This window comes from Pinus tabuliformis, chromosome J (genome assembly GCF_031772625.1).
Source record: "Pinus tabuliformis cultivar Carrire ecotype Pingquan chromosome J, CPIR1, whole genome shotgun sequence".
NCBI classification, from domain to species: Eukaryota; Viridiplantae; Streptophyta; class Pinopsida; order Pinales; family Pinaceae; genus Pinus; species Pinus tabuliformis.
Genome location: NC_142295.1, coordinates 529,297,075 through 529,321,661, shown reverse-complemented (window position 1 = coordinate 529,321,661; position 24,587 = coordinate 529,297,075). Strand labels below are relative to the sequence as shown.

Sequence of the window (24,587 nt, the reverse complement as noted above, 5' to 3'; positions counted from 1 at the left end):
CAAGACCAAGACCCTTGACCTAACAACCTCTCCAAGACCAAGTCACAAGACCTTTTGCACAACTTCTCCTTCTTGCCCAAGTCAACACTAGTCAAACTGACTTCTTGTACTCCTAATCTTGGCTTCTCTGAAATTTCAGCCCTTTTCCACAGTCCTGCAATTCTCGGCCTGCCTAAAACTTCTACAATTTCACACGTGTGGGCTGATTGGAAGAGTTTGGTGATACTTTCCTTCTTCGCTTGACTTGTAGACTTCTTTTGGTGATTTCGGCTAGCAAGAATGTTGGTTTGGTGACCTTCTTCTTGGATTCTTCAAGGGCTGAGGTAACCCTACTGCAGAAACCCTAATCTTTGTCACACGTGCGAGGAAGATGACCCAAAACAATGCCAAAAACTCTTCTCTTTCCTTCCCTTTCCTTTCACTGGATATGAGGCTTCCTTCTAGTGTTTTTCGCACATCTTGAATTTTAGATGCTTGGATGGATGCTCATCAAGTGAGGTCGAGTCCTCCTTTATATAGTAGTTTGTCCATGCAAAATAAGTCGACTTGTGCTAGTGTGTAGGCCGACATCCTCTTCTAGAATGATCTCCATTTCCTTTTGAAGGCCGACTTGATGGAGTACTTGTGACAAGGTCTTAGAGCGTTTTATGACTCAAATAAATTATCTTTTACAATATGTAACATGCCCAAATGGGTCTTCAATACATGACATTGACTCAATAGACTTTATGAATTAATGACCAAACCTAATAGCGCACAATGGGAGCTTCATCTACAATATAAAATTCCTTGAGCATAAAACCCATGACTCAAGCATAACATAAATATTTTTTCCCTCTTTGCATCAATTACATAAAATCATGATTACACATGTCATTATGAAGACCGAACCTAGTTACATATTTCAACGCTCCCTCTTAACTAGGGAGGTATTCATAATCCATATAAGGTACTTGGACATTCTCAACTTGAAGAATTCTCATAAGAGTTGGATTGGTAACCCAATTGTTTAGCGTCATATCATCCATCATTGTCACATAGCAAGGCCTTGACTAACCGCTCTATCTCTCCACAAGATTACAACACAATGTTGGCGAGACAAATGATTTATAAACACCCTCATCATTGTCTCTCTCAAAACATACCCCACACAGGTTCTCTCAAAGTATGTTCCACCAAGACTATTCTTATCTTGGATTCCCATTCCTAAAAGAATATTAGTGCTCTAGGACTACTCTTATCCTGGATGCCCTAACACATCCTCAAGAGTATCGAATGTCATATGCTTACCCAATCCTCCATCCTATCTTCCCAAGTGAAGACAAGAATTGTGTGTCTATATCCCCCTCTCAATTAGGTAGGATATGCCCATTCCATTGAAGGAATGTACCCATTCCTATAAAAGGAATGTACCCAAGCTCCCTCTTAATCAGGGACTTGACCAAGCTCCCTCTTGACCAGGGACTTGCTTCTAGCAGCTCTTCTAAAGTGGAGATCATGGGACAAACAGCTGCTTGTAGGACTCCTTCCTTTGATGTCATGAATTTCTTCTATATTATGGAGCCTACATCCTTTGGGACTTCTTATAGGGCACAAACCATCCATCACTTTCGTTCATGAATCATGTCATTCATGTCATCCTTCTTTTCATCGGAAAGTGATCCATTAGTCCATATTTGGCCTTCCTTCATGCCTTGCTACCTTCTTCATGTCATGTTTCCTTCAGGATCTTTCATCCTACCACATGTGTATCAGTTGTAGATGACATCTACAGCTCTTCCCTTGGCAGCCCTGCATTAGCCCATCCAGATATTGTTCATAAATAGAAAATGAATTATTAAATCAAGATTACCTTTGTGATGGTCTTTCAACATGACATCTTCCTGTTTGCATCAACATCCTGCATTGACACATCTCCAACAGATATACAATGTCAAGGGTCTCTTTGATTTTCCAAACTTTATCAGAATCTTCATATCTTTCCCATGGAGATATCATAGTCAAAACTTTTAGTTCTTGCATGTTGATTACCTTTTCCATAGTTGCATTTTTCTTGATCTCTTCGTTTCTTTATTCACACATTTCCTCCCAGGAACTTCCAATCATAGTTCCTTCAATTTTGTCAACCACTTCACATTTTATATGAGGACATATTATGTCGATTTCATCTAGTCAATGTGTGAACCATGCTTTCATGCATCCTTTCAAAGGAGGAGATCCTTTCTTGTGATCATGCTCTTGAGGTAGAGCACTCATTCATGATATCTGCAACCATATGACATGACTTTATTTTATCAAATACAAGCATACATACCTCATCTCTTTCTTTTGGTCATCTAGTCTTCCTTTTGCAGCTTTCTTGATTGGAAGAACTTCAATCCATTGACCTGCTTCCCTTCTTTTGTCATGATACAATCATCCCATGGATCCCATCCAAGTTGGAATTTCCAGCAAGACACTTCCTTCTTCTAGTAGGTGAGCCTTCCAATGAAGATTCCAACGGAGGATCTTGATCATCCTCATCCTGCAAGTGCTTCTTTTCAATGATGTATGATGAGCTCTATACTAGATGAGTTTCTTTGTCCTATAAGTACTACTTATGCTTCTAATGAGATTACCAAGAGCTACATCCTTCTATAGGTGACAGACATAGACTTCTATTTCATCTATCTTTCATGCTTCTTTATGGTGATGTCACGAGCTCTTGCTTTCAATTGTATGCTTCTATGGTCCCATCTCTTAACATGATGCATTCTATCATGCTTCTAATGATCCATACCATGATAGTTATATTTTACAACAATAAAAAATTTGAAATAGAAACTTGAAAAGAACTAGGTGAGGAAGGCTATCTCAATCATACTAGAGATCTTTTACATCCTCCTTTCTGGCTTTCTTCTTTTCAGCTTCTTCCATTTCTTTAGTGATATGGGCTTCTCCCCTTCCTCTTTTGTTGTTGTCCTTCTTGAGCTTAAGACAATCTCTCTTGTACTGCCCATATTCTTGACATCCATAGCATTGAACCTTTGTCATATTCTTCTTTTGTTTCTAAGGACCAAATTTCCCAAACTTCCCTTTTCTCTTTGCCATAGCAGCATATGCTTGAGTTTGCTCATTTGATCCTACATCAGATTTTGCCTTCAACCTAGTTTCCTAAATTTTACATAATGACCATAGATCTTTGAATGGAGTAGCTTCCTTCTTCCCATAAATGCTTGAAGTAAAGTTACCCCATTCCTTTGATAGTGCATTTAGTACTATGGTAGTATCTTTTGGTCACACATTATTTCTCCCAGATCTTGTAGTTGGTCCCTTATTTCAGATATCCTCATAAAGTATGAGGCTATTCTTTCTTTTGATATCTTCATCTTGTAGAGTTCTTGTCTTAATGAGATTACTTCTCCTGCAGTGCTTACGGAAAACAACTCTACAAGTTTGTCATATATTTCTTTTGATGTTTCAAGTTTAGATACATAGGGAATGAGGGGATCCTTGATGGATTCTATGAGAATCCTTTAAGCCCTTATTTCCCCTTTCATATACCTTGCAAGTGCTTGAGCATCTTCCTTTGGAGGTTTGGTGATTGCGCCCTTAACATGTTCCATGACCTCATTTTCTATGAGGTTTAGATCTGTCCTTTTCTTCCATGCAAGAAAGTTTGAAGCCCCAACCAATTTCTTGCTCTCCTTGCAAAAAGACATTTTGACAAATTCAGATGTAGACATAGATGTTCTTACCTGTGAAGATGCTCCTTCAACCTGTTGCCTTCTTGAATTTGATGATGAAATAGGTAATAGAAAACTTCTTTCTTGATGAAGATGGTTCTTCTCCACAGGTGATCCTAGACTTCAAAGAGAGGGGGATCACCTTGAGTCCTTTGATGATGCCAACAACTCCTTTCTTCTTGCTTCTCTTGGATGAGTATACTTCAAGATACTTTGATTTGATGATTTCTTCAATTCAAGTAGAGTTAGGGTCTTTTGAGGTATCCTTCCTTGAGATGATGATTTGAGCGAGGATCCCAAAAATGCTTTAAATGTGGACTTCTTCTTTGATAGATATACCTTAAGGGGGTATCCACTACTACATATTACACATCATGCTCTCATCCCCTAGATTCCCGAGCAATTATGAAGAAAAATCAGTCAAAGGCAAAAGGCATATGAAGAAAGGTGGAAAAACAAAGGTCGAGGTAACTTATGTACCACAATTTTCTCGCCCTTTACTCATATACCCAATTGTGGACTTCCTCTATTATAGCTACCTTGATATCATGACATGTGGTTTAGATGTTTCCTGTGATCCCCAATCCGCTCCATTATTATATCATCTACCACCCACCATATGTGAGATGTACCATGGACATGTCACCCCCTTTAGAGGTTGAAATCACCTAATAGGGACCTTCATTAACACCTTATTGACCTTGGAGACACTTGTACATACCAAAGCCCACTATGCAAGTGCATGCCACCAATAAGTGCCCCATCGATCCCGTGAGTCGCAAGCTCTTTTACTTTATTGCTTTAATGATTTGTGGTATTGGAGGGAAAGGGGATCTTATGCAAGATTGAGGGGTGGTTTCCATTTGGGGCTTGGTCTCCCTATACAGGGTCTTCGCCCTCGAGAGGGCCACATGGACACTTGTAGGTTGAGTGTTGAGAGCCATGGGCCTCCACCATAAGAAAGCGTACCTCATGGATCCCCAACACCACTCATTGATTGCTCGTGTTCCACCTTTTCAGATGAGGATAATGCACTTGGTTCACCATGCCCAATCGGCTCCACACTTGCACTATACACTTGGCAAATGTTTCAGGGTCCAAAGGATGTTTCCCACTGCAAAGGCAGAGCTTATATCATCATCCTAGCCCTTACAGATGGCCTACGTACATTTTTGATCCACTTGGAGACCCATGAGGATGTCCTTGTGCCCCCACACCCACTTGGGAGCACCATAAGTTCTTGCTTGGAAACCAAGGGTCCAAACCCTTGTCCACTATGTTTGGAGTCCATTCCTACATCATGGCACCCTTTGGACTTCACTGGGCCTCCTCAAAGGCCCAATGACTCCGTTTATTAATGATTCAACCCTCTTGAGAGGCTTATTCTTGTGTTATTGAGCTATTTGGTGGGCTTGTCACCAAAAGTATTGTTATTATGCACATTATTTTATTTTAGGGGCTCAATTAGGCCAATTTAGCTAAATCAAATTCATTAGAGAGTGTATAAATAGAAGTGAGATTATTCAATTCATCATCATCACTTGGATTAGGTTCTTATCTCTTGTGAGATTTTCGCTATCCCTTTTGGAGGAGGATTGTGCATGTAAATAATGAATTTTGATATTTGGATATCTCTCTCTTGTCTTGGAGCGTCATTATTAGCATTATTTTGGTGATTGGATATACTCTTTGCACATGTAAGTAATCTTTTCATGTATATTCTTGTTATTTATTTAATGCATTGATGTTGATGGGATTTTCATTATACTAGATCTGAAATTTACTGCTTTTCTTATGTGAAATTGTGGAAATTTAGTCTTTTTTAGTGTTGCATCATCTCATGTATCATGTGTGCAAGGGTGAATGTTCCTAGAGATTGTTTATATTGAACATATCTTGATAAGTCATCAACTATTGCAAATTGAAGTATAAATTCTTCTAGTGGTTGCAATCATGCCCTAATTGCAATGCGAAGTTGTCTAGGATGCTCCTTGATTGAGTGTAGTTCCTCTAAATCAAAAATATGATCTTGACTCCATCTTCCCCAAAGGATTAGGCTCTGATCCTTCCATAGATGATCATTGTCAAAGAGAATTCCTCTCACCTTCCCCTCTTTTTCTAGGTCTAGCATCCACATGTCACTTAGGGCATCACTTTTCTCACGATTTAGCCATCAAAAGAATTCGATCTCTTGCCCACAACTGCATTGGTGTGCCCTCTAGAAGCCTTCCAAACTTCATGAGATTCCAACGGTGGGATCTTGAGATATTTCAAGCCCTAGCTCGAAAATCAATTCTTGACCTTGGTTTCCCAATCACTAGTAAGCTCATTGGGATCATAGCACTAAATCATCAAAGCAAGATTCTTTCGTTGGTCCTCTTCCTTTCCCATTAGGCCAAGTACATCCTTGACTGATCAACTCGATAATCTCGACCTAATTTCATGTCCACTTGACCTTTGGTTGTCTCGCAACTTGTTGACTCCAATTCCACAAATATCACTTAGAATCCAAGTATTCATAAGGCCTTTTGAGACTAAGGGCTTCCTTAACAAAGCATACTCCCAAACCCTATCCTCAAAAGCCCTCTTAGCCCTTCCTAGAGAGCCCATCACCTTGCTTCTAAAGAAAGCAACCCATTTAAATGAGTCTCTCTTGTCAATAGACTTAGGAATCACTTTTGTATCTTATCATTGACTATATCTATACTAGTTATTGGTCACATACCAAGACTCCTCCCATTGGTGAAAGTCCGTAAAGAACAGGGAGCCTTAGTTGAGGTGATAGTGGGCTATCACTCCACTGTTGCCCTCAGCCTGGTAGTTGCTCTATAGGATCCCATCCTAGGACCCCTGCTAGTTTGAGCAGTAGGAAGCAGGTTTACCTCCCTTGTGAATCATTAAGGAATTGATTCATTAACGACAATTCAATATTCCTCTGGCAACTCCATTCATTGTCAAAATCCCTAGTTTGCTCGAAGGTGACAACAATCATCCTCTAACTAAGGTCACTCCAAGAAAGGGAAAACAAACTCCATCACCTGTTAGAACCGCCCTTCTCTCTGAATTTGAAAAGGTCAATGATCCTACCCCAAAGATGGAAACTAGTTCTAGCCTAAGTTGCACGAAACGGGGAAACGGAAACGAGTTTCCGAAACGGGAAGCGAAACGAAACGCGACCTCCCCAAATTTTGGAAACGGGGAAACGCGAATATATATAATAATATATATATATATATATATATATTAAAAATATTTAAAAATTATTATTATATATATGTGCAATCATAAAGCATGAATGATACATTTACATTATATGATTATAATTTATTACATTTAAACATTAAGATCAAATTTACATCACATTTACTCATGAGTCATGAATGATCACATAATGAAAATAAAAATATAGGAAAATCCAAAATCAGCCTTTATTTATATTAGTATATGAGGTTGCAAGTACAATAAAGACTATAAGGCTGCAAGAACTATAGAGACAAGTCACAAAAGACTAATCCTCATCATAACAATCCTCATCAAAAATAGAAGCAGCACAATGCTCAACAGTGGATGGTAGTGCTGAAGAAGATGATGCACCAATTCCACTATCAGATTCGGCCTCAATATTCAGGGCAGCAAGAGAGAGATCCAAATCAGGATTTTCTGCATCCACATCCCATTCTTTAGAAGGACCACTATTGTATTCTGGACCCCTACGAGATGCAAGGCGAAGGTTGGAGTGCACATAAACAAGATCCTCTGCTTTCTGTGAGCCCAACCTATTGCGCTTCACAGAATGAATAAAACCATAAGTGCTCCAATTCCTTTCTGCTGATGAAGAGCTTGCCACTTGTGAAAGAATACGAATGGCAAGGTTTTGCAAATGTACACCATTTGCTCCATGACAAATCCACCACCTAACTGGATTCATGGTGCTTCTCTCCTCCAAAGCTGATATATCTACATAATCATCTATTCCTGCAGCAAAACTGGCAAATTCCTCCTTTACCTCCCTATGTAGATGAGAAGGAAACATTCTCATAAGGGCTTTTTTCACCCCAGTAGCCACCTCTCTATCCTTATGGGATGCCTTCCTCTTCCCATTGCTTTTAGCAATAAGCTCCTCATCATAAAATTTGGGGTTCAAAGCATGTGCTAAAGTGTGCAATGGTGTATTGAAATTGTTCCACCTATCAACAATGATTTTCTTGATCAAACCAGCAAAATGATCATCAACAAACAAAAGTTGTGGAGACTCCTGCGAAATGATTTCCATAGTTTTCTCAACCATGGAATCCATGCCATCATATACCTCTCCCAAGAAAGGTTCGTCAATGTCAGCACTCCGGAGAAGCTCAAATGCAGGGGTTGTGAACTTTAGCAAGAAATCTACCTTGCTCCACCAATCCTCATCAAGGCACAATCTACACACCATAGATCCCCGCTCTGAATCTGCTTGTCTCCACTCAATCCAAAGTTGACTCACCACCATAGAAACTAATGCATGCTTAACCTCAACAAGGCGGCGCAACATCACGAAGTTTGAGGCATATCTTGTCTCAGCAACTTTTAACAACTCCAATTTGGAGTACTCTCGAAATATGGCCGGAGACTGGTGGTGGTTGGTGATGAATTTGATAATCTCCCTTGCTTCCCCTGTGAGTTCCTTTATCCAGGAAACTTTGTTGTCGATCTCCTCTAAGATCAGATTCAGATTATGGACAATGCATGGTGTCCAAAAGATGTGGTCATACCTCCCCTCAATAATTAAACCTGCAGCTTTGCAAACCGGTGCATTATCCGTGATAACTTGCACCACCTTGTTAGGCCCTATTTGTTCAATAGCTTTTATAATAACATCAGCAATGTATTGTGCATCTTTCACCTCTCCTGAGCAGTCTTCTGCCTTGATAAACATTGCTCCTTTGGGGGAAGTGGCAATGATATTTATCAATGGTCTGCGCCTCATATCTGTCCAACCATCTGAGACTATTGTAACCCCAGAGCTACTCCAGGAAGAACGAATTGGAGCTAAAATGTCCTCCACAAGGTCCTTCTCATTTTTGAGAAGCTGGGTTCTAACTTTCTCATAGTTGGGCCCCTTGTACCCTTGAGGAGCTTTGTTAACTGCCCTTATCATATCTTGCCAGTAAGGAGAGCGAACAACATTGAATGGGATACCACATGCATAAATGCACCTAGCCACTCTGGAATCAGTTTCTTCTCTTCCTTGCACATTCACCAATCTAGCAATTCTGCTATCCTGAACTGAAGGGGATGCCCCTGGGCCTCTGGTATTTTTGGGTGCTGGTTGTTCATGTTGTTGAGTGTGACCAGCTCTCCTCTTTCTTGCTTCAACTACAATCCTTGGCTCAATGTTAGATGGAGCTTGAGTAAGCTCATCATGCCTTCTCTTAGTACCATCTGCCTCATCTTGCTCTCTTTGATATGCCCTCCTTGCCAACGGATCTGATGTTTTTGTGCAACCTGAAATCCCTTGTCCTCCTCCATGCAATAGATGCGCCTTCACTCTTGGGTAGGAGCCCTTGTACGTATTATTGCAAAGATTGCATCACCATTCCCATGAGCCACCACCTCCACATCTTTGAAGCTTCGTCACATGCCTCCAAAGAGGATAATATTCAGCCCTTGGGTTGGCCCTAGGGATTGAACTTGCAGCTGCACTTTGGCTGGAAGCCATTGCTGCAAAAATAAATTAAAAAAACAAATCTGTAAATAATAAAAACGTTTTTCATATTTTTGGTTGTATAAACCCTAGAAAAATTAAAGAAATAGTAAGAAAAAAACTAAGAAATGAATGTGGCTTACCCAAATTAATTTTCTGTGGCTGAATCTACCCTAAAATGCCAGAAAAGAGGAGAAATATGGCTGTAGCTGAGCCAAATCTGCTGCAAAAATAAATTTAAAAAACAAATCTATCAATAAAAAACGTTTTTCATATTTTTGGCTGCCTAAACCCTAGAAAAATTGAAGAAATAGTAAGAAAAAACTAAAAAAATGAATGTGGCTTACCCAAATTAATTATCTGTGGCTGAGACTACCCCGAAATGCCAGAAAAGAGAAGAGAAATATGGTTGTAGTTGAGCCAAATCTGCTGCTACTGAAATCTCCTGCTGAAATCTCTTTCTCTTGCTGCTGAAATCTCTTTCTCCTGCTGCTGAAATCTACTTTGCTCACTGCTCAAAACACCCTAGCTGAAACAACTGCCAATCTCCAAGAGAAACGACTTGCTGAATAGTGTGATGAGAGAATGAGACAAACTGCTCTTTTATAACTTTAGAATAGGTTTCTAGAACATCCCGGAAACCTAAAAAAAAATTAAAAACAAATTAAAAAAAAAAAAAAATTAAAAAACAACACATAAATTTGGGGAAACGTGGCTCGTACGGCCTGGAAACGCGTTTCCGGCCGTACTGCCACGTTTCCGTTTCGGGAAACGTGGCAGTACGGCCGGAAACGCGTTTCCAGGCCGTACGGTACGCGTTTCCGGGTTTCGTTTCGTTTCCCAGGAGGAAACGACCCCTAGGGCCACGTTTCCTGCAACTTAGGTTCTAGCACTGATCCAAAACAAGACCAACCCAAAATGACGAAAAGTGAATGGCATTTGGTTAGTGTCTTTGCCCCTTTGAAATTGAGTGATAACCCTAAACCTTACCTAAGAAATACAATAACTGGTTGCCCAAGTTCAAAGGCTATGCTACCATAAGTGTCTGTGACTTTGTTGAAGAATTCTACTAGAATATGTCTCTTAGGTTGATATTTGATGAAGCTAGGCTCATGATGTTTTTTGCTTTGTCCATTTAAGGACAAGCAAGGGAATGGTACCTTAGTCTTCCCCCTGCATGCATAAATGACTCTGACCAATTTGAGGACATGTTCATGAAAATGTGGTCATGTAATGCACAAGGAACCTATACCATTGAGAAGTTCTATCAAATAAGTAGGGGAAGGGAACACATCCGGGAATTCATCCAAAAATTTGATAGGGTAGTTAGGGATATCCCCAACCATTTGAAATACCCTAATGCTAACATTCTCGACAAATTCATCAAAGTTGTGGGTGGCCACCTGACCTATTCATTAAGGGACAAGAAATCTTCAACCTTGGCTAAGCCTAAAGAGATGGCAATGGAAGTCGAGGAAAACTTATGAATTTCCAAAATGGATGCTAATGACCACCCCAAGGCTAAAGCGGAGGTCAAGAAGGAAAAATCCAAAGATCAACACAAAGAAACCCTTCTAGTACTTCTCAAGAAAATGGAAAAGCTCAGCGAAGAAATAAACTCACGAGATAGGCTCTACATGAACAAGCTCACTTGTTTGGAAAAGGCACAAAAGTTTAGCTATATCCCAAAAGGGAAGCCTTTTCCCAAGAAGCAAAATGAAGAGGACAAGCCAGGCTCATCTCAAGTCCCCAACACTTTGCTTCCAACAAATGTTGTTGGGCAAGATTCATCTTCTGAAGATGAGCAAAGTGATGAGGATGATAGTGATGACGAAAAAGTAGAAGAGAAAGCTAACCTTGTAGAATCTGAGGCCTTCAACATTTTGCTAGGCGGTTCATATATTCATTCCCCCATTAGTGAGCTCATTATCAAAGGAAAAGAAGAGCCAATCCTTAATGTTGATGATAGTGGGAGATTCAAGGGGGTCCAATATTCACAAAAAGACAACAATAAAGACCCCACAACCTCCAAGGAACCCAACAAAGACGACTCAATTCCTAAGCAGGTCCCTCCTAAAGAACCTCTCCCTAAAGATCCCCCTAAGAAGTATCCTTCGAAGAAAGCCAACCCCAAAAAGGATCCTCAAAAGAAAGAGACCATCAAGAAAAGAGACAAGGGCAAAGAGGTCGAACTTGACATTGATCTAGAGACTACTATAGGGAAAATGATTGTGCCAGTTCCATTAAAGGAAATTGCGAAACCTCCCCGAAAAAAATGGCAAATCAAGGAATCCCTGGGTTTTGAAGATAATAAATTACCCGAAGACTTGCAAAACATTCACCTTCGAGACATAAACCCAAGACATGAGCCACTCATGCTTACCTTAGCCATAAATGACCTTTTATTACATATCTGCATGTTAGATTCAGGGGCTTCCGCGAATATCATGCCACTAAAAGTCATGAAGCAATTAGTTCTTAACATCACTCAACAATGTAAAAAGGTGTGTGGTTTCAACTCCAAGCCTGTAGAAGTAGAAGGCCTCATAAAAGATCTTAAGGTTTCTTTGGCTATGAACCCCGATATATCATTACTTATGGACGTTGTGGTCATAGATATCCTTGATGTATGGGGGATGCTACTATCAAGGAAGTGGGGAGCCATTGTTGGAGGTCATCTCCAAATGGACTTGTCATATGCCACTATCCCGCAATCTGATGGAACCCCCTTCATTCTTTATAAAGAGCCTACATATTTTACTCATGTGGTCAAGCCAGGACCAATCCCATACTGCAAGAGACATGAGATTGAGAAGCCTTCTCCCATTCTCCCTTCATAAGAAGTCCATATTCTCAAGCAACCAAATCACAAATCAAACAAAAAGTGGAAGCCTAAAAGGGAATACAAGGTTGGGGATGTGGTCTTGGTAGATAAAAATCCAATGCCCATCTAGATTCATGGGAAAGTTGGGGAGGATTATTACTACATTGCCAAACTCAATGACGAACTTTGGTTGCAACCAGTCAAGTTAAGTCGTATCACCCATTTCCTTGATACTTGACATTGTATTATATGCATGTTAGGGTAGGGTGCATTGCATGTTGATTTTATCATTAGAACTAACATCATATGATATTTCTAATGGCAGATTTGCTGCATGTAGAATAAATTTGCATATTTTTACTTTCCTGTTGTTTTTTACGGCCTAATACTAAGCATGGGTGATCATAAGACACCACAAAAACATGTTTCCCCATGTTCTTGGTCTTTGATATGTGCAGGTAACATGCCTGCAGTACAAAGAGATTGTTGGCATTCTCATGACCTCCCGTTCGAGTAGCTTTGTGCACTTTCCCAAGAGCTCACATCCTAGTTGGAGCCAAATGTTACCCACCACTTGTGGCTAGTGTATATAGGAGAAAATTTTTATCCTAGATGGTCCTGAACCTACAGCCACCAAATAGCTCAAAGTACCATCGTCTCGGCCACCTGAGCCAAGCATGCGGTCCCTTCTCCACTTTCCATGAATGTATGTTTGAAGGTCGGCCTCTCGACCCCAAAGGTATGGCTTTTCATTGGGCATAATTGAGTAATTTTCCTTACTTGTCATGGACACTTTTTGGCATGGATTGGTGGGGAGATTTCACGGAAAGAGTGGGTTAGGCTTGTATTCTTGTTTCCATGCCCGCTTTCGTGGCTACTTGTTAAAATTGGCAACCAGGGCAAAACTTCATGTGGGTCACCTTATTCATGACTGATAATATTTTTATTAGATTCCTCTCGTCGAGAGGTGTAGGATTGATATAAAGATGATCCAATTCCGATAAGTATTCATGGAGATATGAATTTATTTTGATTATGGAATTATTATCAAGCCGACCTACAACCCATGTAGGCTCAGAAGCCCAACAGTCGCATCTATTCACCCACCAACGTTGTGTATAAATATAAGAGGACTTTTTCTCATTTCGACTCACTTATAAATATATGAGATGAAATGTTTATAAATGAGGGTCTGCTTATATACCTCGGCAAGTGCCCCTTCATAAACAGTCATGTCCTCAGAGAAATGCCTCTTCAATAACTTATTATTGTTTAATTTAATCATTATTTATGATTATTATTATTTATATAATTTATATTATTTTTATTCATAACACGGCCATGCAACACGCAACCCCTGACATCCATCACTGGCTGATGATATGCAATATATACATGTTCAAAGCCCATTTGGAAGGGCATGCCACTATGAAGTGTCCACTTTTGCCCCTGATTAGCAAGCTTATTTACTCAATTACACTAATGGATTATTGTACTAGAAAGTGAGGAGACGCATTGGATCTTATACAGGATTGCAGGTGGGTTTCCATCTTGGATTTGGCCTCCCAATAAGAGATCCAAACCCTCCAGAGGGTCATAATGGCACTTGTAGGGTGAGCTTTGAGAGTCGTGGACCTCCAACCATAAAATGCATTGATTTCCACACCATGGGCCTCTTCAGCACCACCACATGCTTCGTGCCACAGTTATACAGAGATGATGATGCACTTAGACCACGTTGCCCAGACGGCTACACATTGCACCCGACACTTGGCAGTTGATTCAGGGCCCAGAGGAGGTTTTTCCTGTCTTAGGGGCACATGGGAGGGCATGTGTCATCTTCTAGCCCTCATTGATGGAGCATCACCTTGATCTTGAGCCATTTAGAGACCCATGAGACCCATTTGGAGCCCACAAACCCAAATTGGAGTGTCAAGATGTTTTGCAGCATTTGGAGGGCGCCCCCTCATATTCATTATTTTTGGGGCCCTCACTCTCATCCTTAGCACATGAGGTCTCAACGATGCCCTTCTAGGCCTCTAGGTCAGCCTAGCGCAGCCCTAAGAAGACTTATTCAATTTGTTTTACGAGCTATCATGGTTGGCTTGTAACCATGGGTGGGTTACTAGACATTTTAGGTATTGGAGGGGTATTTTCTTTTCATTTTGAATTCTTAGATCATGTAAAAATAGATGAGGCCTAGCCCCATTCTATCAATCACAATTGGGATTTTGATCTCTCATTAGAGAATTTCAGACCTGCAATTAGAGCATGAATTTGGACGATTTTGATGTTTGGAAATTTTCGCTATCTCTCTTGGAGCTTTCTCTTTGGCATTCTTGTGGATGGATATATTCTTCATGATTTGTAAGTGCTATTTAATGCTATATTTCTGATTTAGTGAATGTCTAATGCATGGAATATTGTCTTATGGTCATTAATGTGCCTTAATTAATGACATTTTATTAGAACATTGAAGCTATTGGAAATTTTGCATGTATTATTCAAGGATAATGAATGAGTGAATGATCCTAGAGGTTACGTTTCATTTTGCATCCTTAAGACTCCATTTCTGTATTCATAGGATGGTACCTAATCCTGAGCTTCGTAGCAAAATCAATCGCAAGATACAGTTTTATCGGGATTGGGTTGGCCTATTTGGCTTTGATGATGCTATTAGGGAAAGGACCCTCTTCATACCACGTAAGTGACAACTCGTCACTCATTACAAATTAGAATTTTCAATTTAGAATTTTCTTACTTATAATTCTAGATTTTTAAAATTCAATTATGTAACTTTTATTTGAAAGTTTAATTATGTTTTAAGTTTTTGAATTTTTTATTTGGTGGTGAAGCTATGGTGCAAGGGCACATGTAGCTCTTCAGGGTGTGAGCACAATTGGAGTGTATTTGAGAAAATACATGCAAAAAAGCGCAACAGGTATAACTTTGAGCTCCAGCCTTCAGTTGACCAATTACACTTATTGTAATTTTTAATTTTTAATTTATGACCTTCAAGTGTCAAGACTCAAGACTCATTAATTTTTTTGACACTCTTACAGGTTGGAGTTTGCACACCTCAATGATTTAGTGTGTGTGCATTACAATATCTGACTTCGAGTGAAGCAAATAGAAGCACCAATGAATCCAGATGTCATTTCCTTGAACAATATTGATGTATTGTGTCAGTGGAAGGTGGAGTCTGAGGAGCCATCTTGGAGGAGTCACCTTCATGGTTAGAGCCAAATGATCCATTAGAACAGGGGCAGCAAGAGGAGGAGGAGCAAGCGTCAGAGGAGGAGGCGGAGGAGATTGTGGGAGCATCAACATCAACACCATCTAATATAGATATAGGAGAGCACAACTCCATACCTAGCACTCATTATGTGACATTAAGTGCAAGGGCAGGGCTCGGGCCTTCTATCCATCATGTTTTCCTGTAGAAAGGGGAGAGGGCATTGATTTCAGTTAGATAGATGTTAGTTTTATTTGGTTTGCTACATATAACTCATGATGATGAGATACTTTTATATTTGTGATGTTATTTTGTATTGGTTCTCCACATTTGAGTCCTTGATTGGACAATTATCAGGGATCAACAGGATTTGGTATCGCCTTTGATGTATCATTTCTATTTGACATCATATATATCGGTGTTTTCTTCATATTTATGTGCCAATATGTTTATTTCATGTTGTTATTGCTTTATATGTTTAAAAATCTGAAGAAGAAAAAATGAACATATTATGCATTTTTTATGCTTGCCAATATTTGTCGATATTTTCGCCGATATTGCCGATAAGAAGTTTTCTGGACCCTCGCCGATATTTTGCCGATACCAATATTATCAACACTGGTTTAGAGTTTCAACCATTACCATAATCATACCCTTAAGACCTATCTAGGGTTCTATAAAATCAGTGAAGAATAGGAGTGGGGTAGATTTATCAAGAGATGAATCACCCAAAATAAGAATCAATATGATTCACTATAGCTAGACACAACAATGTGAATAATAGATTGTCAAATGAATAAACATTTATTATAAAGAAATAAATGTTTTAAAGCATACCTTTGTTCCTTGACAAACCTTGTCTTGAGAGGTCCTCTTTCATACTCCTTGAGAATATAGCAAATATTTTCCTAATCAAGATAGTAGAGGGAGAATGATGATTAGTATTAATATAATCAAAACTAAATGAGTACATGAAACCAAAAACTGAAAGGAAATGAGATACTTATCTTTGGAAGTTGTTGGGGGCTCCCTCCAAAGCTTGAGGGATACCTACAAACTTACAAAAACAAAGAATGCCTTTTTCCAAAATCATGTTAAAGTAAATTCTAAAACATCAAAAATACAAAATAGAATATATAGGACTAGAAGCAAAGGACTTAATAGTTTAGGTCCCTTACATCAGATTCTTCAGGTTTGACTTTCCTTGGATCTTCTTCTTCAGCAATGTTAGCATGATCTCTATCTATCTTCTTATTCTTTAGATTGTCGGGACAATCACTCATGTAGTGACCCTTCTTATGACATTGATAGCATTCTACTTTGGACATGTCTACTTTCTTCCTTGGTCCTTTCGATTTCTTTCCTTTGTATTGAGCAGTGTAGGCATTAGATACTTCTTCAAGATTGGCAACTAGAGAGATCCTCAATTCTTCTTGACTACGGTCAGACCATAGTTCTTCAAAGGTAGGAGCTTCCTTCCAACTGTTAAGTCCTGCAGCAAATGCACCCCAAGTAGGTGGCAATCCTAATAGAGCAGTGATCACGAGTTCTTTGTCTAGAACAATTTCATCAATGGCCAAAAGATCATCTCTGATTCTTGCTATCTTCACAAAGAAGGAGGCCACTATATCTTCTTTAGTCATCTTTGTGGTCCTTAGTTCATTCTTCAAGCTTGCCACTTGACCAATGTTCTTAATAGTGAATAACTTTGACAACGCTTCATTTCCTGAGCATGATTGATGTTGGCTATAAATGGGACAAGATTGTCTTTTATTCCTTCTACCATTAGACTCATGGCCACCAATTCTAATTCTCTGAATTTTACTTTGTCAGCATCACTGGAGTCATCTATAGGCTTCTTAACTTTTCCTTTGACCAAGTCAAGTACTTTGTTCTTTTCAAGGATGAGGTCAATCCTATTTTTCCAAGATCTATAATTTGAGGCTCCTTCAAGTTTGTTCTCTCTTGATTGTGTTAGACATCTTCCTTGAATATAGTAGACTCTTTCACTGAGATAATCCTTTTGCATGGTTCCTTGATCAAGTACTTGAGACTTCCTTTTTCTTCTTTCTTCACCAAAGCTTTGATACCATGATAGAAAATCAGAAAGGCATAAACATTTCTTATACTTGATAATTATTTATGATGTTCTTGACTTCTTATTAGGCTTTATTTATATCTTATTTCTTTTAGTTCATCAAGCAATTACCAAATCGAAAGCACATAACAATGAACACTAGATATAGGCACTATGCCAGGGCAAAACCACCCTCGAGCGGAAAACCCAGTCAAAATTTTCTTCCTTTCAATAGTATTCTTTGAGACTCTTCACCCTAGACAAAGACCAAACCTTCCCTCCACACCAAGTCATCCTTCCAGATCTTCGACCTCTCTTCCAGCAACTTTGACTATGTAGTAGCTTCTAGCATCAGCAAAACTTGGAAGCCTTCGATCTCCCAAACTAGGGCACGAAACAAAGAGAGAGAGGCACCAAAATTTTGTTTTTCTTCTTCTCCGTAGACTCCACCCAACTTGCACTTCCTTTGGCCTCCTTAGACACACTTCGCACCTCTCTGGCTTCCTTAGAGATATCGAACTTGCTTTAGATGAGATGTTCCAAATGAATTCGACTTGTTTCTATTTATAGGCTTCAAGGGAGGTTGAATTGATGTCTTTAGGCCGACTTGATCTCTTCTAGGCCAACTTGATGTGGAGGATACATAAATTATATTTGACTAAATACTAAACCTTTTTACATGATTCAAAAGCCCAAGAAGGATCTCTTTACAAGTATAATGACTCTATTGACTCAAAATAAATACTACAAGTCTTCAATGGGGACCTTGACCTAAAGCATGGTGACTCAAGCATGAAACCCATGCTTTAATAAGTCAAAATAATAATAATAAAAATTATTTTCTTTATTCTTTAGACAAGTACATTACAAGATGACTCAAATACATTGAATGAAAACCAAACCTAGTTACATTTTCCAACATCCCTGAGGGTCGCCTTCATTTCTAGACGTTGTTTTTCCTGACTGCAAGTTTTGAAAGATCCTCATCATCTATACAAATTTCCTTGGGTGTTCTCTGCAGCTCGAGTGGAATTCTTTAGATAGATTATCCGTTTTGATCTAGAAGAAATGTGAAAGCCTTCAACGTTGAATTAAATTCCTACCATATCTCTTGACTGCAAGATCAAATTCTCTTAAGGAGTTGTGAGTACTTTCTAGGTGTTATCTCCTCAGCCGTAAGCAAAATCCCATGAGCGACAACCTGCGAAACAATTAAAATCAAAATAATTTTCTCCATCTAATTTAATACTCTACAACTTGGGCCTTCGTAAAGCCTTAGGTGGCCCTTTAATATATTCGACTAACTCTCTAGGTTTAACTTTAGGAATAAATCTTAAATTTGATCTTTGATTTAGATTTCAATTAAAATGAAATAAATTTCAAATATAACTTGTAAACTTTCGACATAATTTTAAATTTTAATTAATTAATTAACTTTAAAACTTACTCACTCATTAATTTGTTTAATTTAACTTTAAATTAACCAATTAATCTAATAATTTAGCTAAATAATTAGGAAACTAATTTCTAAGCTGTAGATTTAATTAATTTAAACTTTAAAATTAATTTAATTAATTAATTAATTTAACTTGATCAATGAATTAACTTTATCTTAATTTTTGACTTAATTAATAATTCAAATCCTTAATTTCACATTTAACTTCATTTAAAATCTAATTAACTCATTAAGGTATTGACAATCTTATTTTAGTGAGAGGGATCTCTGATGCTGGTTCTAAGAAATATTAGAGTACCTTATTTGTTCATCTCAAGTTCAAGTTGATAAAGAGCCTAATGAGTATCGATGTAATAATGTATCTTTAGTTAAGCATTGGAATAATATCGTCTCTCTTGCTAGTAGTAAGCTAACTAATCACTCACATCCTTTACACATGCATCTGAGCAGAAGTTGTCCATCCAGTTACTTGGCATCTAATTTGTAAATAACCGAGAATTTGACTCCATAAGGCACTGGTCTCAAATTTGAATTTAATCTAATCCTTAAGTCTTGCTTAAATTAACCAAGTATCTAGGCAACTCAACTGTGTCTCCCAGATAGGTTGGTTCCCAACTTGTCTCTCATCTTATTTCCATATGGACTACCCCCATAGCCTGTTGTCGGGAGATAGCTAAAATGAAGTAGGCAAGGATTAAGGTGACTGCTTGAGCCCCAAGCAAGCGGTGCCTATACAATCTAAGCGACCACATGCCCCTTTCATCATTAAGGAACCCATGAATGTCCCAACCCTTGGTGGGCAACGAACTGCCCCACCTTAAGGGGGTAATCACTACTACATCTTACACATCATGCTCTCATTCCCTTGTGCTCGAAGCAGTAAAATGAATAAAAATCAATAAAAGGAAAAAAGCATATGAAGAAGGGTGGAAAAACAAAAGTCAAGGTAACTCATGTATCACGATTGCTCCATCATACATTCACACACCCAAGGTGTGGGCCTCCTTCACCATAGCTACCCTTGTACCATGGCGTGTAGCTCGGAGCCTCCCTTTTTGCCCCTACTCCATTCCATCATTATTTCATATGACACCTGCCATTTCATGGATGTATCATGGACCTGTCATTCAATTAGAGGTTGAAACCAGTGTGGAAAAAGTCGAAGTCGGGATTAATTCGGCAAGGGTCCAAAAGTTGAAAAACTCGACAAAGTCGGGAGTTTTTCGAAAAAGTCGGCAAAATTAAAAAAACACAAAATTATTCATTTTTTTAATTTTTTTTAACATCTAGAGTATCCACAACATCAAATAAATGCATTTCCACATAAACATGTAAAGAAAGCTAATATATAATATGTATATGAAGTCTAGTGCTACATCACATATCAAAATAGTGAATCCACTCCTGAATTTTGAGTCCTGTCTGAGTCTCAACTCTCAAGAGTCAAAATATCAACAAAAAATATAATAAATGTACATCATGAGTCATCTAAAAGTCATCAAGTAATCACTAATCAGTCACTGAGATCCTCTTCCCCTTCTACGGGAATAGGGAATGGCTTTGCCTTTTCCTCTAGAGGAAGAAGACCCTGCCCCTGGGGATACAAAAGGAAATGGACTCAATCGTCCTCTAGAAGTTGATGGAAGAGGTGGCCTCTGTGCTAAGCTGCCGCTGCTGCTGCCCACCCTAGATGGTGTCACCTCCTCCTCAGCATCCTCATCCAGCTCTGCTACTGCCTCCTGACCCTGATGTTGCTCCGCCTCCTCCTCCTCTATCTTTGGCTCTCCCTCCTCTGCAACTGCTACATCCTCTAGATCCACACCTAACCAATCCGGGATCGTGTCCAAGATTGGCCTCTCAGTCTCGACTCTCCATGCAGCGGTGGTATCAATATTGTCCATTGAGATGGCTTCCACATCAGTAGGTTTCTGAAGCTGTCTCACCCACAATCGAAGATTGTAGTAGACGTATACCATGTCATTGAGGCGTTGAGATTCCAATCTGTATTAGGGTCATAGATTGTAAATTAGTACTTAGAAAATTTAAATATTAAAATTAATCAAACAAATTCAAAAAATTTAATTTGAAATCTTTTTAGTTTTTACCTGTTGCGCTTTTTGGAGTGTATTTTGTCAAATACACTCCAATTGCGCTCACACCCAGAGGAACTGCATGTTTGGCTGAGCACTCGAATGGCAAGCTTTTGGAGATGGGGTACTCTGGCACCATAGCTTGTCCACCAAGCATCTACAAGTTAAAAGAAAAATGAGAAACATAAAAAAAAACATTGAAATTCTAAACTTGAAAGTTTGAAACAAACTGAAGCTTACCTGGCATTTTGGTCGTCCTATTCTTAATAGCCATGTTAAAACCAAATGTGCCACCTCCCACCCTATAGACCTCCATTTCTTTAGAAATCTCCTCACGTTCTTGCTCAGATGACACCATCCTCTCGACACAAGTGAAGAATCCATCCATCACCTCAGCATCAAATCTGAAACCACAAGCATAAGAAAATGCAGGGTTGAGGTAGACACCTGCAGCATGAATGGGGCGATGGAGGGTATTGTTCCATCGCTGATCAATCACTCTCCATATGACCTGTTGTTTCTCTAACCCCTCATCTCCCTTATCTGCATAATAAGCACGGATGGCTTCTTTGGCCCTATCCATGGCCTCATACAAGTAGCCCATTACGGGCTTCTCTCCATCAACCAACTGAAGAACCTTTACCAAAGGTTCTGAAATGGCACACACCTCCTCTACTCCTGCCCAAAAGCTCTGATCATATGAAACTAGTCTGCCTATGCTCTCTCCCTCCGATTTGCGGCTAATAGATAAAGAACGCCAATCCGCTAAGAGAAACATGCTCTTCAACTCCCACATAGAATTCAACAGAGACTAAAGAGATATGAAAGTAGTGGCAAATCGTGTAATGGCAGGCCGCACCAACTCTTTGTTGTTGGTGAATTTTCTCATCAAGCTAAGCACAGATGAATGAATATAAATAAATTTTGTTATGCTCTTAGCTGATTCAACAATATCCCTCACAGTATGAATTTTACCTATATCCTCCAACATCAAGTCAATGCAATGAGCAGCACAAGGTGTCCAAAACAAGTTAGGATACCTCTCCATAAGCATCTTGCCAGCGGCAACATAATTTGCAGCGTTGTCCGTTATGACTTGGACAACATTGCTCGGGCCTACTTCCTGAATGAAGAGGTCCAACAACTCACATAATAAACGTGCATCTTTAATGTGGTCAGATGCATCAACAGATTTCATAAACATTGTCCCCTTGGGACAACTAACCAAGAAGTTAATAAGGGTCCTACCCTTCTGGTCAGTCCAACCATCTGACATGACTGTGCATCCAGTGTGCTCCCATGATGCCCTAAACTCTGCCAATCTAGCAGTGCAATCAGTCTTTTCATCTTGAAGAAGAGGCCCTCTCAATTCTGCAAAGGTGGGGGCTTTGTACCCCGGGCCAACGACAGCAACAGCATCAAACATAGGCTGGTAGAATGGGTTTGTCTTGGCAATGTTGAAAGGAACATCACTCCATAGAAGACACCTACTGACCAACTTGTCAGCTTCTGCCTTTTCCTTTTTTTTCAGTGATGATCTGATCCCAGGTTGTGAACCAGTTGTTGTTCTAGGAACAAAAAAAGATGAGATAGAAGGATGAGTACCCATGGGTGAGGAAGGTGATGCTGCTGTAGAAGCACTGCCACTCTCAATTCCCCCCACTCTTGAGCCCCCTACAAGTTGTTTTGTTATTGCTGCCCTGGTCTCTTTTCCCTCCTCTTTATCCATCAATGATTGAATGGCCCGTCGGATGATTTCTGGAGTTGTGTTTTTGCAAAGTTCAACATTTTGCCCCGGAATTTGCCCCAAATGGAATTTTAATCTGTTGATGCCTCCTGACATATGCTTGCCACACAACTTGCAAGTCCAATACATTCTATTGACCCCCCCAGTTTCGGGTGTAGCATCAAGCTCACCAAACTCCCACATAGAATCCAAAATCCTCGGCATTTTGTTTTAAACTTTGAGCCGGAATTTAAAGTTTAAACCTGGGCACAAAAAAAATTGAAACAACTTCAATTAGCAATGATCCATCAAAAATTAAAATAGTAGCAAATTAGCAATGAAAATAATGCAAAGAAAGTGGTACTGTCACTGAACCCATTGACAATAATCCAACTGTGTTTTAACTTTTTTTTTAAATACTTCCATTTCAGCCTTCAGGCTTCTAGTACTTTTTCAATTAGTTGTGGGTTCAAAACTGGTTATTTAATTGCCATGATCAGTTCTGTCTAATTAAAGTCTAAACAGATAAACAGTGAACAGTGAACACTACTATCCTGGGTGAAAGTGATGAGAATTTATTCAAGGCTGTTGTTTCTCTTCTTCGACCTCCATGGTCTCTTTCGCAGGTTCATCATGATCATACTTCTGGCTAATCATCAAGTTTTTGAACAAGAATATTTTCTATTGTTTTGCATTGAAGATTGATAGTTTGTTAATGGCAGATGTCAAACCAGGCACGCTGGGCTGTTCAGCAATCGTATATACTTCTTAAAGACCACAAAAATGTGCATAGAGCTGCTGTTAAAGCTTTAGAAAAAAGCAGTAGCCTTGGTTTTATCATAAGAAAAATTGAAGATGCCATGGTTGCTTCTCAATAAGGAGATACTGTATACATTTTAAGACTGCACTTGATTATTTAATAACATAGTAAGTGCACTAAAGTTAGAGGATATTTAGCAGTTAGACAACCTTTTACTCTTGCATACATTTATAAATTTTTGCAGGCTTGATGCTTTCTTTGATGCCAATGCCAGCTCATATTTTCCATGGCTCTAATGTGCAGGTCGTTGTTAAGTGTTAAATGGATGCTCATTGCTATCAAGTCTATTATCATTGTAGTATTGTACACAGAGAGAGACTCTAGACTCTAGACTCTATACTTATGCAAAAGACTCAAGAGAGAGCCGAGACCCTACAGGCTACAAGTGGAGACATAAATGATTAAATCTTTGTGGTAGACAGTAGACTTGGTAACCTTAGGGTATTCGAATTTCGCACAGGTGCACCGTGAGCAGAACTTAGAAGTCGACAGATCGGTGGGTTATTAACGCAAGGAAATGTTTGTGGTAAATATTATGGTGAACCGTGAACGGTGAGACCACCCACAAAATTGAGAAATCAAAACTTAAAAGCAATAAATATGAAATATTAAACAGGAAATATTTATTATTTGACATTGGATGAGGATTTACGGCGTACGCTACCGGCACTGTTGAGTGTTGACAGTTGAATTGTAACTTGGAACTTGGAACCAGAACTGATCCTCTCCTCCGGCTCCTCTCCACGGTTGCACGATGCAAACAAACCCTTGTTCTCTCAGACTTCAGTTCTCCAAACGCAATGAAAAACCCACAAAACCAAATCGCAATAACTTTTCCGAGTTATAAACCATTTGCGGCATTTTTATCAGCAAAAAAATGTTCTGCCGATTTTTTGGATCGACTCGCGATTTAATCGGGAGTAATTCGAAAAAATCGCGATTTTTTCGTTT

At 39.2% G+C, this 24,587-nt stretch overlaps 2 protein-coding genes across 3 annotated transcripts in view; both read right to left on the bottom strand.

The window, feature by feature from the left end:
* The window catches only part of LOC149228080 (anaphase-promoting complex subunit), a 381,219-nt gene that overhangs the window by 89,904 nt on the left and 266,728 nt on the right, over positions 1-24,587 (bottom strand). The gene's annotated exons all lie outside the window — the stretch shown is intronic.
* LOC149228081 (uncharacterized) lies at positions 21,102-21,694 on the bottom strand. The gene is made up of 2 exons (XM_089376862.1): positions 21,331-21,694; positions 21,102-21,247 (listed from the first exon to the last, which is right to left on the bottom strand). The coding sequence occupies exons 1-2, from the start codon at positions 21,692-21,694 to the stop codon at positions 21,102-21,104; spliced, it is 510 nt and encodes a 169-aa protein (XP_089232988.1).

Bases quoted from the DNA above. Each gene is read 5' to 3' on its own strand.
- LOC149228081 (XM_089376862.1), bottom strand. From the start codon at position 21,694: ATGGGCTACTTGTATGAGGCCATGGATAGGGCCAAAGAAGCCATCCGT. The intron at 21,248-21,330 runs GTAAGCTTCAGT...TTTAACTTGTAG, and splicing joins TAGGACGACCAAAATGCCAG to ATGCTTGGTGGACAAGCTAT.